General features: G+C 37.5%; 1 protein-coding gene across 3 annotated transcripts in view; it reads right to left on the bottom strand.

Annotated features, from left to right (window-relative positions):
* Positions 1–383: 383 nt before the first annotated feature.
* Positions 384–13,591, bottom strand: part of LOC131436607 (uncharacterized) — a 593,756-nt gene continuing 580,548 nt past the window's right edge. For all 3 annotated transcript variants that reach the window (XM_058605425.1, XM_058605424.1, XM_058605423.1), the window contains one exon: positions 384–3,107. In XM_058605425.1, the coding sequence (XP_058461408.1) occupies positions 2,953–3,107 (155 nt within the window). In that variant the 3' untranslated portion in view covers positions 384–2,952. The remainder of the gene's footprint in view (positions 3,108–13,591) is intronic.

Here is a 13,591-nt window from a genome sequence, read left to right on the forward strand (position 1 = left end):
AAGTTGAGATGAAATGTGATTACACTAATTGTTTAATAAATCGATTACCTAAAGAAGTTAGATTTTCATGCAAGCTTGTGTACAACAATTGACACAATATTTCCATAACATTCAACATGCATTCAATGTTGCATGCAAAGACATGAAATATTTCAACCGGATAGATTTCATAAATCGAGTATCAATTTAAAGCACCAAGCGCTACTCATTTATGAAGTGTACTGTTGCCTTCTAGTTATTTTGTATTTTAGGAACAAAAGGATATGTCAAGGATGCTAATAGCACAGAGTTGTTTTTTAAAGATCGATTATTTCGAATTGCTGCCCAGCTACTCAGTTCTACGAACAAATGAGGTTTCGGCAATACAAAAAAGAACAACACAATTTCAAAACCCAATACCATTTCAGTTTATTTGAATCTCGTTACAATATACAATTTCTCCGGTATTCGGGTAATCAACACATATGATAGAAACACTGAACTGATTCTGGAGTAACTACCATCGGAAAAAATTGATAACACAAACAGTTGCCTCGAATGGGTGGTGTCATGCTTTGTTTTTCGATTACGAATCTTGACGTAATAATCAAACTTCTTGTGGCGTGTTATTTTCATTTTTTTTTTTTGCCATCCTGATATGCCAAAGCCTTAGCTTACTCCGCAGATAAAGCGTCGACATGAAGAAACGAAGTCTTATGCCAAAAGAAACATCTACAACTGAACGTATAGCTACGATGTATAGAAACTCTAGAGCACGATTGTTGTACATCACATTGTTTTTTTTTTGTTTTGAATATTTGTTTTAACAATTATAAGCGGATTTTTTTGTTGCACTAACTGCGTGATTTCTATTTACACAGGACGCTGGCAGTTGCTGGGAATAAAAAGCTACTTTTTCGTGATTTTCGGGGAATACTTCTCAAAACAGTACTTCATCAGTGGGACAACAGAAAAACGATTTGCAAAAACTGGCTGCCTCAGATGGCCACCAGAGCACATTCAATATATAGGTGATATTTTCCGCGTTTTAGGTCTATTTTTTTGGTAAAATCTATTCTTTGCTTTTATACAGTATACACTTCATACGATATAATTGTTCACTTTTCTCTATAGCTGGAAAATGTTTCACAGAAAAATAAAGCCCCATTGTACAAATCAGCTACTGTTTCTACACGATTCTACGAGCATTCGCACGCAGTTTTGGACTACACCGGTTGTATGATCCGAAAATTTTGCTACCGGAAACAATTTTTTTTAAATAAAACGCATTTATAAAATCGTTGCTACCATTGTAAATACCTGACGACGAGATTTTTGTTATGGTTGGTTTCCTCACAAACGGATTCGTTCCAAAGGAATAGTTTTAAAACACAGAACCATAAAACACTGCTAACGGACTTTTCGCAATGTTCGGGTCCACATTGAGTTATTTCATTAAAATACTCATCCAGTTCAGCAATGAAGACTAATGTTTCGTATTTTACTGGTGTGTGTTGTGGGCAGATGGCGCTCTCCATCGCCGGTTCCGTAATCATAGTTTCTTCAAACGTTATCTTATGTTTGTAAAGCACTTGAATTGTATGGCTTATAAGCTACTTTACGATTGGGCTGTCTTCCATCGGCGGCGGAAGCAGTCTCGTAAAATAACTCACAAATTATCGGCAAATGAAGCAATAACACTTTTAGATGATTCCTATTTAAATAAGACTTGCAAATCGTACAATTTCCGGTCGTCGTTTGTTTTCGCTTCGTTCCCTGTATTGTTGCATACAAAATCGTTTTTTCTTTTCTTTTCTTCTGTTTGTTTATATGCATGAAAATTAGGTGGAGTGCAATCATTCAAACTAAACTTCGAAAATGAACTCACTCTTTAACTGGAATTTATAGCTTAGGATTAGAACAATTTTCATTGAAATAAGAAGCTTAAGCAACATTTAGGAAGGTGTGTACGCGTGAGTGTAGGTATGCATATTTATTTGTGGGTTTGTTTATCTCAAAACTTTAACCTTTACGGTTAATCTCCTATACGCTTGCTGTTATATTCTAAGCGTTGTTGTTGTGTTGCATTGGTGTGGTTCCAAACAGAGATCTTCGCTTGTTTTGAATTATTTTTAGTTTCATTTGATATGATGTCATTATTGTTCTTGTTTCTTGTTATTTTTTTCATTTCTTTCCATTAAACTCTAGTTTTTTCTCGAACTAACACAAATTTGGAATCTAACTCAGACAAGATTCATTCGAAGGCAGAGAAAAGAATTGACTTATAGATATTTTGATGTGCAAGGGTTTCATCAGCCCTTTTTTCTGTTTTTCAACGAACTCTGATAAACTCATTCTGATGCAATCACTGTTGAATTTCCTTTTTGTTAACAGAACATGAAATCGGTTCGTGGTTGGTCTAACTGAATGTTAGGTACCTTAGATTGGTAGGTTGCAATAACGCTACCAATCGACCGGAAAACTGCTTCAGCTAACAACAACCACGAACTTCGCTCGTATTATGCAGCTACTAGACGATCAATATTTCTATTTCTCCACCAGCAGATAGTGAGATAGTGTGTGTAAATCTATCGCTATAAACATTAAATATTACAGTTTCAGTACCTAACCCTTAGACTAGCTCATTATCCTAAGTCCTTACATATAAAAATTTATTTAGTCTAAATCGGTGTGTAGTATCTGTTCCTCATTCACCCCATTCCGTGCGCCGTCCCTTCATTCTTGTACATTTCTAGGCAAAACTCACACACTCAATCTTTCCACACAAGCGATAGTTACTGTTATGGACGTTCATTTGATGTTACTTCTACTACTGCTGCTGCTGCTGCTGTTGCTACTGTTGCTACCACTACCGTTGGTCAGCCGGTTCTGCGGGCCAGGTCTCGTTGCTGTGGTCTCCACCGTAGTCGACGGTGCGACCACCACCACTACCACCGACTCCAAAGTCTACCTTCAAGGGGCACCCGGTTCCACGTTGTGTGCCGTGCCCAGTATCGTCGAGTCAAAGTTTAGCCTCAGCTCACCGGCCAGTATCAGCTCGGAAATGCAACCCACGATTCCGGACGTGTACCGTTGGCGGGTGTAGAATGCGATGGCCGGCAGTCCCCCTGGAAGAAGCGGAAAAAGTGAGACGACACAGGGTGAGTGTGATTGAAAGAAAAGTTTAGTATTGAATATTTGTTGTTTGCATGTCTGTCACGGAGGGCGGGGGATGGAGTGATTTGATGGATCTATTTCAAAAATTCTTGGTGCCTGTCAAGTCAAGTCTACTGTTTTAAAAAAAAGTAATGTATTTTTTAAATCAAAACATACTACAAGTTCCATATCCTTTATTCTATCAACGATTTTCCAAATGGAAGAGATTAATCACAGATATTCTGCAATACGAGGTTTAAAAAAAGTGGGTGGTTTATTTCAACGAATAACCGGTTGACGTGAATACGAATGAAGTTGACATGCTTTTTTCTTACTTCCGAATATCGAAAATCGTTCGTACTAGTTGATTGGTTGTGTAAATTTTGAAACTTTCACTTTTCCACCTTCAGAATTATACTAGAATTCTGGATTCAAATTCCGAACATGAATTAAAGAACTAAATTCTTTACTAAAATGTGGTCAAGAAATCAGTTCCAGAATTAGAATTCAGGTCCCGAGTATCAGTTTTAAATTCTGAACCAGTATTTTGAAAATAAATCTGAGACTGAGTTCTAAAATTAAATTCTAAATCTATAATTAAGGGCTGAGGCCAGTGTTTTTTAGGGTGGTATATACTAAAATACGACTTATTGACGACAAATTGAATAAGGTGGAACAAACGAGCAAAAACGGGGCAGTCCTAACTTCAGCCAAAGTACAACAAACAATGTAAAAGTTTTTTTTTACAGTTGTTTTTCACAGTAGTTTCTTGAGAATATTTTTATGGGGGATTTATCTGATGTTAAAAACTTCTGAGTACTTCATGTTCATGAATTTAGTTCTAGAATTTTGGAACGGAACTCATTCGAACATAGTTCTAGAGCTGAATTTTGAACTTCAGTTCCGAACATATATCAAGAAACTGTTCCAAAATCTAGTTCCAGAATCCATGTTCCGAATTTAGTTCTAGCATGCAGGTTTTGAATTCTGGACCTAAATTCTGGAAATGAAATTTAGCAACCGGATCTAGATCTGAAGATCATATCTTGAATTTTGTCTCAGAGTTCTGAGGTTGAATTAGTAAATTTGAATTCTGGATTCGAATTCCGAACATAAATTAAGGATCTAAATTCTAGAATTCCAGAATTAAATTTCAGTTCCCCAGTATCAGTTTTCTGAACCTGTATTGTGAAAATAAATCTGAAACTGAGTTCTGAAATTAAATTCTAATTTAACTTTCTGTAATTAAGTTTAGAATTCTGGTGTTCCAAAATTTTTGCCTCATATTTTCTCATATAGAAAGGCTATACAATCACTCGACGAGTTGAGCAAATGTCTGTGTGTGTGACAAATATTTTCACTCATTTTTTTCGGAGATGGCAAAACCGATTTTCACAAACTTAGATTCAAATGAAAGGCCTCAAGGTTTCATGCAAAGTTCCCAAATTTCATTAGGATCCTACTTCCGGTTCCGGAATTACAGGGTGATATGCACAAAAATTTAAATGAAAGGCCTCACAGTCCCATACAAACTTTCAAAATTTCCTTTGAATCCGACTCCCGGTTCCAGAATTACAGGGTGATATGCACAAAAATGTGAAAATAATGTCACTCATTTTTCTCGGAGATGGCTAAACCGATTTTTACAAACTTAGATTGAAATGAAAGGTCTCTCGGTCCCATACAAAATTCCTAAATTTCATTAGGATCCGACTTCCGGTTCCGGAATTACAGAGTGATATGCACATGGTTCTCAGCACCTTTCTTTCAAAAATACTCGCGATGATCCTCTTCCAACATAGTCCAGATTTCGTGGCCATAGAGAACAACCGGTCAATTACCGGATTGAAGGGTTTTTCTGAGTCCAAAGTATGCACGATTTACTGCCAAAATACGTCTCTGAATTTCTCTGCTGGTGTCATTACCGGCGGTCACCAGTGAATTCAAATCGTCAATCACCTCGATATCGTCACCGTCTATCAATATTCGTGGTGAGAGGCATAGTGTTGCTTCTCTAGAGCCTCTTCCTCTCATGTATTTTGTTTTTGACGCATTTATGGCCAATCCGATACGCCTAGCTTCAGCTTTCAGGTCGATGTAGGTTTCCGTCATCTTCTCAAGGTTACGTGTCACAATATCAATATCATCAGCGAAGCCAAAAAGTTGTACGGACTTTCGGAAGATCGTGCCACTCGTGTCGATCCTCGCTCTTCGAATCACACTTTCCAAGGCAATATTGAACAAGATACAAGATAGTCCTTCATCTTGCCGCAGCCCTCTCCGAGATTCGAGGGGGCTCGATAGCATCTCAAATATTCGAACGTAGCACATCACTCTATCCATCGTTGCTATGACCAATCTTGTTAGTTCATCCTGAAAACCGTATTCATGCATGATCTGCCATTGTTAAGCAAAACCGAAAAATGAAGTTGCAGGAGATAACTGACATCATTAAGATATCTAAAGAAAATGGATTTTTCATAATTTTGCATGAGATATTCTCACCGAAGTGTACAAGCCGGCGAGCGTTCCGGTGTAGGGTACGCATATTCAGCAATTTATCGTTAAAATTTCGCTTTTCCCTAATTCGAAAAAGATTTTCATAGCAAGGCCAGTTCTCTCACACTAGTATGCACAAGTGATCACTTGGGTGTATTTGGGCTAGAGCGCGTAAAAGCGATTCATGCGAAGAAAATGTGGTTCACTCGCTCCAGCTTCTTTTAACACAATCACACACTCAAAATCTATCTATTCGACACTGAAAAGAAGTGCGCTTTCCTTTTTGTGTGGTGTTTGCTTTATGTATCTCCAGTGTAGATATAAATCTTACACCAGCGTCTGTCACTATAGTGAAATTTCCATCACTGACATCCACCATATTCACCAGATTTAACCCCCAGTCATTGATATCAAATTTAAAGTAGAAGCTAGTTGTAGAAAGATTTTCATCGAATGATGGGATTATCGCTGAGACTGATGCGTTTTGAGGCTAAAGAGAAATCGTGGAATAAACTATATGGGCTTTATGTCCTTTTATTTGAATTTGAGTGTATGAAAATCGCTGTAGCCATCTTGTAGAAATCAGTGTGTTAGAATTTAGAGATTCACTAAGTAAAGACAGCCCCAGAAAGTATGGACGCAACCAAAAACCGCTGCCATTTCGCAATGGTTCAGAACCTGTCTAATTTTATGGCTGCATCCTGTTGTTTACACTCTTCTCTAACCACTTGTGCAGTTGTTTATTCGTTTTCATCAGTTTGTTTCGAAATGCGTGGACTTTCAGCAGAACAACGTCGAAAATCTAACCACCACCCATTTCAGTTGGTATGGTAACAATTCCAATTCAATTGTCGCTAGTTTTTGTGGGAAAAATAATAAGATCCTCATTCAACTCAACTCAATGTAACGCAACGTAAATTGACTTAAAGTTTCGAAGCTGTACAGTCGCCCTTATTCTGAATAACGTCGTATCGTTTTTTCCCTCGTATTTCATTTGTATTCCCCATAACGCTAGCAAAATCAAAGGTAGCTATGATTCGATCGAACCGCATTCGATCGAAAAATCAATACGTCGTTATTCAGAATAAGGGCGAGTATTAGAAAAATAAAAGACAATGTGTCTATTAGATTATTGTTGATTCAATATGTTTTCTTCGAAAATAATCAGCCTAGAAATCACAAAGCAAAACTAAGCATAGCCTTGACACTACATGCCATTATGGAACTTCATTTTCTGTTTTTCTAAAGACTTCACAGAACCGATTCTTGGCGTGCAAGCCAAGTATACGGCTATTGTTACGATCGTTTTGACACTAAAAATCCTTCCCGAGGCAATATTATATGAGAGCTGGATTTATGCTGGAAACGGTCGATTCGGATTTCCAACCAGTAGGATGTAACTGAAATAACTTATATTTTCACATCTCTTCTATGCCGATCGATCGAAAGTTATCCTGACAGGAGTTAAAAATCGTTTTAGAACTTAATTGTTCCTGCCATCGTTGCTAGCATCGAAAACATCTCAAATAATCATTGTTTGAGGGATTACATATTCTGTTTTCCCTGTATCAGTAATTTGTTTCGATTGCAATTCATTAACCTTTCAAAAAGAGCATGCTTGTCTAAAATCAACTGAAAATTAACTACGCATCTAGGAGCATCCTTCTCGCTTGCAATAAAACTCGAATAGAAGAATTGGATTATATTACTTGAAGGTTCTTGGTGTAGCCGACATAACTTTAACGTAAGCTATTTTGTAATTGACGTCATTGAACAACTCACAATTTTCCAGCAACTAAAACTTTACCATAACAACTCAGCCTTCTATGCTAGGAATGATAAAGCCTTGATTATCCTCCGGTAACAAAAATATTTCTATTTGCTTGTGTCTCTTCTACATACCAGGAAGAATATGAGAAAATCGAAAGTGAGCTGCTGTAAGTGTGTGTGTACATTTGAGGGCGATCTGTTTGTAGTCTAGTCTTAACGTAAATCTAGTTATTGATGAAATCACACCAGAATCCAGTAACTTTATATGAATTAGAATGTAACATAAACTGTTTTGCTCAGAAAATGTTGAATGAGCGAAGGAAGTAATCAAGCGGGCTTAAACTTCAAACTATCCTAAATCACACATATCAATACACTAACATCCAGCTGGAAAATCAATTTCGATTCGATCCACCCTAAATACTTTGAACTCTTCCGCAACAAAGACACAGTGCGGTGTGGGGGGGAAAGGTGAATTTTAGAGCTTATTTGTAAAACTGATTGGTACACACGAATCCTAGCATTCAAACAGACGGCGTAGAAACATATGTCGAAATGTGGTTTTGGCTTTTCAATTTAGATCCGAACGGGAACCACGACCGTCGCCACGACCGGGTGGCATCGCATTTTACTGTTTGTACGTGCGGGCAACTCCGCCTACAACACAGACAGACAGTGAAACTAGTGTGTGCTGCGTCAGGAACCAAAAAATTAAAATGAACGAACTACAATCAGACGGGGGTGGGAGGGGGTGTTGTGCAGCCCAATAGATAGAATACTAAACGGTTACACCAAGCGTGAACTGAACTCGGGGAAATGAAGTTATTAGGCCATGATAATTAGTACATGTGCAATGTGGCACTCGATCGCTTTCATGTTAATTAATAATATAATTTGCGTTTTGATTAGGTAATATGGGTGGATTACTAGCTGGTAACTTCCGGATTTTGATTTAATTTTTTGCAGTTTAGGTGAAATTAAGCGTAGGATGTTCCATTTGACGTGACATTAGGTCAGGGCGGTCGAGGATAACGTAGAAATGGACAAATAAGTGAGCGGCGATATAAGTGCCCAGCAATCTTTGCTGGATTTTAGAAGATACCTGGACTAATTTCGACACTTTTAGGAAATTAATAAACAAAACACCCATTACAACTAGGTTTTTATCCAATTTATTCAAAGGGGATACTGGGGCTAAAATGATTCAATTTTACAGTAAATCTAACTTACATTTAATGCATTCTGACATTTTGTAAGTGTTAAAATATACACGTTCGCTTGAAAGGCGGGGTATATTTGAAGTATGTTTATATCATCCTTGTCAAATACAGTCGTTTCATGGATTACGGTTTTATGAATTGTGTCATATGTGGATTTGCGTCACATGTGAATTTCATAATTTTTTACTGTGTAGATATAAATATTCAGGTCTGTTTCAAGAAGCTGTTTCAAATTTCAAGTAAAAAATTATATGTCCGGTTTGGCCCCGCACTCAATTATCACTTAATTCAGTAAGATATGAACTTTTAAATGCAATAACTACACTCTAAAAACGCTTGACGTAAATTCAAGCATGACGGTTTCTTCGGTGATGACACAATATTACATCTCCAAACATGTAAAAATAAATTTTGTGTTTGTATCGATGTAAGCTTCAGCGAAATTAACTGCGAAGTTAATGGTATGACTTATATTTACATGCTTTGAATTCTGAATGTAAGCGAATGTGCATCGATCAAGATGTAAATATTTCTAAGTGTGTAGACCGTCGCTTTATGTTTTTTATGTATATCACATTACCAATATATTGTTCGAAAAGTGATTTTTTGCATTTCTTATATAGAAAGGCTTTACAATCACTGCGAAAACCGACTTTTGAACCAAGGCCCGGAGGGCCGAAGGTCATAATATACCATTCAACTCAGCTCGATGAAGTGAGCAAATGTGTACAAATAATGTCACTCGATTTTCTCAGAGAATGCTGAACCAATTCTCACAAACTCAGATTCAAATGGTAATTCTTACGGTCCCATAGATCGCTATTGAATTTTATGTTTATCCGACTTCCAGTTCCGGAATTACAAGGGAATATGTGCGATTTTTAAAAACTAAAATGCAAATGAAAGGTCTTAAAATTATTGAAAAAAAAACCGAAATGATTGATTGAGATCTGACTTATGGTTCCTGTATTACAGTGGAATTAGTAGAAATTTTTAATTTCTTGAGTATTTTTTCTCAGGCAATGGCGAAACGAGGTGCATATTATTATAAAATTTACTGGTAAATTCATCTAGTTGGCAAACCTTGTTAGTTGGTGGATATATTATTCTACTTTGAGACAACTAGTCGCCGGTTTCCGCTTCCGAACCGGTGTAATATGAAAGAAAAGCTCCAAAAATCGATTCGATTTCTCAGCAACGGTTAAATCGATTTTCACAAATCATGATTTGAATTAAAGCTCTCAGTATCTGTGCAATTACATCCAGATCCGACTTCCGGTTCCGAAATTATAGGGCAATAAGTATTCAAACTATCGCACAAAATTATGCAAAATCGGTACGCATCGGTACGTGCTGGTACAGAAGAAGAAAACAGCACCACCTAGTACACAGCGTGCTTTGTTTAAGTTTGTATAGCGTGCAGGGTTGCCACATTCAAATCTATATTAACTTGGTATAACTATTCACAAATTGAAAAGGTGATGGTAATTTATACCGGAGAAAGTTTTTGATTTTATTCAAGTTTGAAAAAAATAAACTTGACAGAATCTTCTAGTGATGTTTTTGAAAATATAAGTAATATGAGAAAGGCATCATTAGGTCGTCAAATGGTGAGAGAACTAAGTCCTCACAAGTTCCTATCTCATGCCACCCCGTGTGTCTATGATGACATTTGGTCAATAGAACGGCGTCGACTGGGTGCTATCGCCTTCTGCGTTAGTAGCAGAATGAGAGGGTGCGAATTGACTCATAAGTTAAAACCCATCCTAAAGTGCAATGTTTATCATAGTATATTACAACATATGATTCTGTTGTTTATTACATCATGTATTATTATTATTATTATTATTATTATTATTATTATTATTATTATTATTATTATTATTATTATTATTATTATTATTATTTTTATTATTATTATTATTATTATTATTATTATTATTATTATTATTATTATCCTTATAAGTAATCATTTTTAAAGTAATCTTTTAACAAAATATCAAGGTCGTCACAAGGTGAGCTTGGTCCTCACTGGTTCCTGTTTCATGCTTACACGTGTGTCTGTGGTGACAATTGGTCGATGGAACGCGTTGATGGCAGAATGAGAGGATATATATTATTTTGTAATCTATTATATCATTTTATGTTATATTAATTTCATTACACTATGTTTCATTGTATTTATCAATATAAAATAATTTATCACGGGGACGTAAAGAGGAGGGAGCATCAGGGCAGCGGACGAATTGATGGCTGAACGAGGGATTGTGGATAGCCAGCCCAAGTCACTTGAAAGAAACTTGTTTCCTTCTGAAGGTTGGAAATGAGTCTGTCGCGCCCTTCTCAAACAAACCATCAGGTGGGTTCAAGCATGTATAGTGATATGCTTCATCCATGCACTGGATATTATGGTTGGAAGAGCATCTTTTATTCCCTCGGAATACGAATACCTTTTCGTTCGCTTTTCGGTAACAGCTATAGTAAGAAGGTGAATGGATGAGTCATATCGGAGCTACTGTAAGTCTACCCGCATCCACTGGCAAGTCCTTGAACTGATGGTGGCTTCACTTCACATCACATCACATCACAATATGAGAAAGGCATAATTACACCACTAGGTGGATTAAAAAAGGTTTTCACTACAGTGATCACTACACTGTACGTGATACTGATAATAGGTAAAATCAAGTGAAGTGATATGAGAGTGCCGTGAATGTGAAAGGGGAAGTGAGAACGGTAATAATGGGCCCTTGATTTAACTCAGGACGGAACTCGAACCGGCAATATTTCCAAACCGAACAAATCGTTTAGTCAATTAAGCTTCTCTGAATGTGGAAATCAATTCAGAAATCAACCAAATTGAACAGAACCTCCTTACATGTTCAACTTTGTTCGTCCGCAAAGTAGTTCAACTTTCTTGCGAGCACGAAGCTCGAAGCGTACGCGGTACCCATTGTGGAAAAATGCTGAGATCAAATTGTAAACAGTAATCAACTGATTTATTTTTGAATTACAAGAAGGACTACTGCCCTTTGTGTTAACACCATTCCATTTTACCGATAGCGAGTAATGGTGACCACACTCTTATGTAACAGACAGGCACGTACCCAGAGGAGGGGGCCCGAGGGGCCCAGGCCTCTCCCGAAATCAGAAACCGAAACAAAATAAAGTTTGAAGACTATTGTGGGGATATTCCCCACACCATGAAATAATGATATACACCATGAAATAATGATATGAAGAGTTCCGTGATGGTCGAAACTCCATTGCCACAAACAGTGTCAAAACTACATAAAATGGAGGATGTAATCGGGTAAAAAAATGATAATAATAATAATACATAAAATTTTACTGCATGACCGGAAAGAGAAAGTGCACGAGCATGTCATTGTTGAGCAATATTCTGCAGATGAAAAAGATATCCTGCCGCTGGATTTCGCACATACTTATTTAGACCTGAAAAGACGAACGCAAGTGCACTTCGAACACATGTTTGGCTGGATCCATTATCATATGCCAGAGAACAGAATGATTACCCGACAATGGACTGAAGTCAAAACAAGTGCTTTGAAACGACATGAGCGTTTCAAATTAGTCTAAAAAAACATGATGTCGGTTTTCTGGGATTGTCATGGTATACTTTTGGAGGACTGCTTCAAAACAGACCCCAAGTATTAACGTGCTATAGGGGAGCGACTGAGGAACGAGATCCCTATAAAATGGCCTCATCTGAAGCATATAATCGTCGCTACTGTGGTTAAAATAAACGGTTTACAGTTCCAATATCTTGCCCGTCCACCTTGTTCACCTGAACTATTATCTGTTCTCAAACCTCAAGCCATCTCTGAGAAATCTATGTGAGCTTTGCTTTGGAATTTTATACCACTACTTCCGGAACCAGAAACCAAAACCAGTATAGCCAAAGTTAGTTTGTATGGTCAACAACTAATATGACCTACAAATTTAGAAGATTCTTTCCGTTCTTCACGAATCGGAGTTCCACCTCTCAAAATCTATCGCATCATCACAAGTCTTGCGGATTGTTGTGTTCTATAAAGACTGTCCCAGAAAGTATGGACGCAACCAAAAACCAATGCCATTTCGCAATGGCTCAGAACCTGTCAATTTTTATGGCTGCGTCCTGTTGTTTACACTCTTCTCTAACCACTTGTGCAGTTGTTTATTTGTTTTCATTAGTTTGTTTCGAAATGCGTGAACAACGTCGAAAAATTGTGTACAAATGGTGCACAGAACGCGGGCTGTCACTGAGAAAGATAGCAAAAATGGAAGAAGTAAGTGAAAAAGCCGTGCGAAATGCAATCAGGAAGTTCGGTGAGGATAAACCGAAAACGGGTCGAAAAAAGGTCCTGCTAACCCTCATTTGGATAAACGTATACTGAAGGCGTTCGATCAAAAGAAGGAGGATTCAGTTCGGGATGTGGCCAAAAAAGTGGGCAGTTCGAAGTCAAATGTTCTTCGTGCTAAAGAACGTTTGAATCTTCGAACCTATAAGAAGCAGAAACAACCAAAACGTAGTCCGAAACAAAAAGCATCGATCAGACCGAGGGTTCGAAAGCTGTACAATACGATTCTTGCTGGAAATTTGAACTGCATACTCATGGACGACGAAACCTACGTGAAACTCGATTACAAATCCTTGCCGGAACCACAATATTATACGGTATACGGGCAAGTGTTAAACCAGTCCGAGACATCGATTGAAGTAGAAAAATTTGGTTAGAAAGCTATGGTCTGATAAGCAATTTGTAGCTGCGGTAAGATTTCGAAACCCTTCATAATCACTGCTTCAATGAACAGCGAAATATATATCAAGGAATGTTTACAAAAACGACTTCTACCCATGATTCGAAGCCCCAAGGAACCTGTCTTGTCTAGATCTTGCTTCTTGCCACTACTCGAAATCAACGGTAGTATGGTATACTACCAAAAATGTCACTTTCGTCCCA

Source organism: Malaya genurostris, chromosome 3 (assembly GCF_030247185.1).
Source record: "Malaya genurostris strain Urasoe2022 chromosome 3, Malgen_1.1, whole genome shotgun sequence".
In the NCBI taxonomy this organism is placed as follows: Eukaryota; Metazoa; Arthropoda; class Insecta; order Diptera; family Culicidae; genus Malaya; species Malaya genurostris.